The following is a 5,067-nucleotide window of genomic DNA, read 5'->3' as shown; positions in this document are numbered from 1 at the left end:
CCTAGTGGAAGGGGTTCCTGCTCAAGACCTAAAGGTTGAAAACAGGTGATCCTTAAAGGTTCCATACAACCCTAACCATTCCATGATTCCAGGACTGTATCTCTACAGCTTAAGATATGGGGGAATAAAAGAGATACAGAGACACTGCACAGAGCATTTCCTCATTGGTGTGATGTATTTTCTCTTGTCTAAGATTTCAGAATTTGTTCAGCAAAACCAGTACAGCTAGGGGACATTGCGTGTGTGACTCAACAAACAGCAAACAGCTCTGCCCAAGGAGACAAAGAACATTGAATCTCTGGATATCTGTCTTCCAGTCTTGTGTCTTCCTCCTGGACAAGTCCATCTCTTTCCAGCCACAGGCTCCTGGACCCAGTCAGAGAGAGGAGGACACAAGAACACAGGACCTGCTTTGATGAGCCTGAGCCTTCCTGTGTTCCCTGAGCCACCACATGCACTGGGGATGCTGGACAAAGCTCATTTCATTTCCACACACATGGTCCCAGTCTGCACAGTGAGGATGTGTCAAGGCTCCCCACCCCTCCCAGCACAGCCCGTGCTATTCCCAGCTCACTGCTCAGCTCCCAGCTTGACTCAGGACAGGTATATTTCCATCACACAGTTACTGCTGCAGCTTCACAAATTCGATGATGGATGGAATCATATTTGACGTCATTCCAGTTGTTGATACTTTGTTCAGGCACATGCATTAAAGTGCAGTTCTCAACAGGGACATTGCTTGGTTCTCCTCCTCGCCAGAACCTGGGACAGAGACAGACCTGTTACTTGTCAGTGTCCACTGTAAAGCACTGCTGGAAAAGGAATCAGTGCATGCAAGACTTGAAGGGAAGAGACAGAAATTCCCAGTGCTGATTGATGGACAGAAGCAGTGCCCTTGCTCCCACTCCACATCCCACTGGCACCAGTGTCACATGGAAACCTGACTCCCTCCTGCAGCCTTCCAGCACATCAGGGCTTGGCTCCATCCTGCTGGGGACCTGGTCACCAGCACTCACCCCATGCACCTCACACCCAGCAGAGGCCCGTGTCGGCCTCCAGGGCAAGTTTGTTCTCCAGAAGAAGACACAGCAAGAACAGTCCTGGTGCTCTCTCCCTGTGCCCCATCTCCTTCCATGCATTTCACCAGAGGCCATTTTGTGCAGGCAAGGGCAGTGAATGGAGGTCAGGCTAGGCTGGTCCATCAGGGTTCTGAAGGGTCCTTGCTCCCAGCAATTTGAAGCTTTTTCTGTGCCTCCAGCACTGACTTCCATGTCACATGGGGTTAATTCATAACCAATAACCAGCACAGATGGGGCCATGTGAACCTGGTGTCCTACACAGCCCTCTCCTGCTGTATCTTTGATCTCTCACAAGGAAGCAATCTCTCACAATGGTGACAGCCCCCTCTCATGCAGCAGCTGAACCTCTCACGTCTCTCCTACATTTTTTCCCTACATCAAATCCTCTTCATCCAGAGATACTCACGCTGCTGTCCCATTATATGGAGTCTTGTCCACCCACTGCCACTGGCCCACCTTCTCTGCAAACAGACCAATGAAGAAATTCACTCTTGTAGGCTTTTGTTTTATTTGTTCAGAGAGGAACTCCTGGCAATCAGAGAGAGTGCAACATCCATGAGAGACAGGACTGAGAACAGGGAGGCATCAGGAGCCCCTGTGGGGTGGGGCTGGAGGCAGAGGGAGGGGCTGGTGCTGCAGAGGTGCAGACAGGACATTCCCCCTCCCTACAGGACAAGGAGGGGCTCAGAGTCCCCTCCAGGGCCCAGCCCTATGTCTCTGCCTGCTGGGTCCCTCTCTCAGCCCTGAGCACATACCTGCTCTGCCTTGCTGTTGATCACCACCAGCTGGGAGCCCATCCCAGTGCAGTTCTGCTCACTCTCAGCACAGTTCATTTTATCAGTGGACAGGAAATAGCAGCTTCTTTGAAACCTTGTCCAGCCATTTGGGCAGCACATCCAGCCTCGGTCTGTGCAGGGAGAGGACAGAGAGATGAAGGCCACTAACAAGAGATGGTGACTGCAAAGATCCCAGTTTTCCAGGGGCAGTGCTCATGTGCTCCTTGGTGCCTTTTCCTGAGAGAATGTGCTTGAAATGACAGGGATAGTGCAGACCATTCTTCCCATTGCTTTGGGGTATGACCAGTGAGCTTTGTGTACCCCAAGCTGTGGTAATCCTTGGAAGGGGATCTCAGGTCTGGAGAAAGTTCTTTGGGTGATGGGGTTTGACTTGTCCTGGTACAGCCTCCATGAGACCTTTAGCCCAGGGAAGAGGGAACATTGCCAGTACTGACCTGTCCCTTGTGGATCCACTGAGTCACACTCCCACCTGGAGAACTGCTGCTGCTGCTGCTGCAGGGCTGAGGGCTGGTCACTGCAGTGGCGGAAGGGAACCACTGCCAAGGGAGAGGAAAGGCAGCAGGATTACCCCTTTCCTCCCAGCTCCCCACACAGCATCTCTGGTCCCTTCACTCTCCTTCCACCATTTCCCCACCCAGCACTGTGCCAGCTGTCACCTCTCCTGGCCCAAAGCAGGGGCACAACTCCTTCCCAGGCAAAAAGAGACCCTCTTCCAAGTCCCACAGCAGAAGGAGCCCTGGAAGCACATGGCACACAGGGCAGGATTGATCCCAGCCAGGCACTCTGCACTCTGCCCTGCACACACCTACAGCCCAGCTGCCAGTCCACAGAGCAGCCTCTCACTGGCACAGGGGGGCTCTTCCTAAACTCCACATCACCAGGCATTTGGAGGAGTCCCCATCAGCTGGACCTGTTCCACCAGCAACACACAGTGCAGGGGAAGGTAATCCCATACAGCTGGAGCTGCTGAAACCAGGGTGCAGCATAAACTCCTGGGAATTACCAGCTCCCAGTTTGTGGGGAATAATGCATTGTGACAGGCCAGAGCCACAGTCCCAAAGATTTACTAGTAACTCTGAGACTCAGGAGTATGGATTCGAAGGTGATCAGGGTGTGCTTGACCATCCAGATGTCTATTTTCCTCAGTCATTTAATTTATCACTATTTCTACTCATGGGCCTAACAATCCTAGTGGCTCCAGTGCCTGGTTAGTGAATTGCTGTAATGGAGGAAGGCTCAGAGGAGATGGACAAGGGCAGTGCCTGCCTGAGCACCCCCATTGCCAATAAATGTGACCTTCTCTCTACACAAAGAGAAAGGATGGGAAAAGAGATGACTCTAAGTTTAGTTCAGCTGAGGGATTTGAGCCACTGTGGAACTGTCCATCCCTGCAGGGATCAAAAGGGGTCAGTGTCTTCCTCAGTCAGCCTTGAAAGCTCTGTTTACTGAGAGACACTGCCAGTGCCTCAGCCTTCCTGAGAAAGCAGGAGGGGAAGGCATTGGCTCCGGTCCTCTGGAAACTCTTCCATCAGAGCAGGGCTGTCCAAGCTCTGAGCTCCTGCAGACTGAGAGACTGAGAGCAAACTGCTCTGACAGCCTTGCTGCCACCACAGGCAGCTCCTTGCACAGCCAGCTTAGCCAAGAGATCTGCCTTCTGCCCAGAGATTCAAATGGTGCATGAAAAGCTACAGATACATTCTCACAGAACATGAGGCTCCATCAGAAGGGATCTCTGACCTGTGTTTTGGTGAAGGGCATTTGCCTGCTGGCAGAGGGACTAGGATATGGGATTTCCACCTGACCAAAGGCAGTCACCTGAGACCTTCATCCCAAATGAATTAAGAGACCCTGGAACTCACCAAGGCAGATGGTCATAAAGGCAGCTTTGAATGTAAGGGCAATAATGAGGAAGAGCCAGATGTTCAGCCAGGGGCAGCTTCTCTCTTCTGCTGGGGCTGAAAAACACAAAGCAAGAGTGAGCCTGTCCCAGCCCAGAGTTGGGGACAGGATAACCCAGGGGGCTCTGTACCCCAACACCCTGCTGGTCCCTTGTTCCAAGGACTAGGTAGTCCCAGAGGTGCTGGAAGCAGGTCCTGCTGCCTGTCACTAGCAGGGGCTCAGACCCACAGAGTAGAGTAACACAGGGGCTGCCCTGAGGCTGCTTTCTTATATCTCTGTTTATCACAAGGCCTGCCTTGTATTGTGCACAAACCTCACTCCTTCTGTGTCCTGTCAGACCTCCTTTCTCCTCAACACATCTTCCATGTTGCCTTCCATTACCCCTGTCTGTCCCTGAACGCTCTTTCTGGATCTCCCTCCTCTTCCTCTCTCCTTAGAGCTTCTTTCCCTCACTCCCTGTATTTTGCCTCTGTGCCCTGAGCCCCTTTCTGCAATGGCACAGTCCCCCAAAGGAGTGACTGCCCAGCTCAGGCTGTGCACAGCCAGACACACAGAAGGGATTGTTTCCACAGGGGAAAAGGCACTTTTTGGGAGCTCTTGGGAGAGCCCTGGCTGGGTTGTCCTTTGAGACACCAGAGATGGGAGCAGGGACTTGTGCTCAGTGTGATGCAGAGAGCTGTACCAGGGGAATGACAGAAGGACAGCAGCCTTCAGCCCCACTGTTTACACACAAACCACTGAAGGGAATAGCAGGGCACGGTCTGCCTGGACTTCCATTCCCCCTGGCTCTAGGAAAAAGGTCATTCTGCCAGCCTGGCCATTGCCCACTTCCCTCATCTCTTGCTTTGCTCTTGTCCTAAGCCCCATGTCCTGGTAGGAGGCCACCACACCATGCCCAGGATCCATGCCAGCCCTGTCTTTCACCCAACTGCTTGGACAGGAAGACAGAAGGAAGGAAGGTTTGGGGGTTACCTGCAGTTCCAGGACTGACTCTCCCTTGCTCATTCATCATCTCTACAGGAGGATCACTCTTCTCCAAGGGTCCCTGTTACCAGTGTGGCCACAGACACACAGACACAGCCTTCCTCCTGCACAGGGCACCTCCCACACTGGTGGGGGACATTCACAGGCTCTAATCTGATGTGCTGACAAAGCCATATCATGGGTACACACCACAGCACAGGGAGATTGAGGAACTTCCATCATTACTGTGACAGGACATTTCACCCAAGAGTCATTGCAGCTCAGAAACTCAGCAAGGCAAATGAAAACAGATGAAGGGGAGTATCCCT

The 5,067-nt window shown here is 52.6% G+C and overlaps 1 protein-coding gene across 1 annotated transcript; it reads right to left on the bottom strand.

The window, feature by feature from the left end:
- Positions 1–574: 574 nt before the first annotated feature.
- Positions 575–4,842, bottom strand: LOC310906316 (C-type lectin domain family 6 member A-like). The gene is made up of 6 exons (XM_083855498.1): positions 4,748–4,842; positions 3,736–3,831; positions 2,311–2,412; positions 1,835–1,986; positions 1,486–1,607; positions 575–762 (listed from the first exon to the last, which is right to left on the bottom strand). Exons 1-6 carry the CDS (start codon positions 4,785–4,787, stop codon positions 615–617), a joined length of 660 nt encoding a protein of 219 aa, XP_083711624.1. The 5' UTR covers positions 4,788–4,842; the 3' UTR covers positions 575–614.
- Positions 4,843–5,067: the final 225 nt, after the last annotated feature.

The sequence above is a fragment of the Zosterops lateralis genome (assembly GCF_965231275.1).
Source record: "Zosterops lateralis genome assembly, chromosome: 2".
NCBI lineage: Eukaryota > Metazoa > Chordata > Aves > Passeriformes > Zosteropidae > Zosterops > Zosterops lateralis.
This window is presented reverse-complemented; position numbering and strand designations above follow the sequence as displayed.

What these genes read in the sequence shown, in the direction of transcription:
- LOC310906316 (XM_083855498.1), bottom strand. Translation starts at nt 4,787, where the DNA reads ATGATGAATGAGCAAGGGAGAGTCAGTCCTGGAACTGCAG. An exon ending in AGTGGATCCACAAGGGACAG is followed by an intron (nt 1,987 to 2,310) that starts GTCAGTACTGGC and finishes CTCCCTGCACAG; the next exon opens with ACCGAGGCTGGATGTGCTGC. An exon ending in TCAACAGCAAGGCAGAGCAG is followed by an intron (nt 1,608 to 1,834) that starts GTATGTGCTCAG and finishes TCTGATTGCCAG; the next exon opens with GAGTTCCTCTCTGAACAAAT.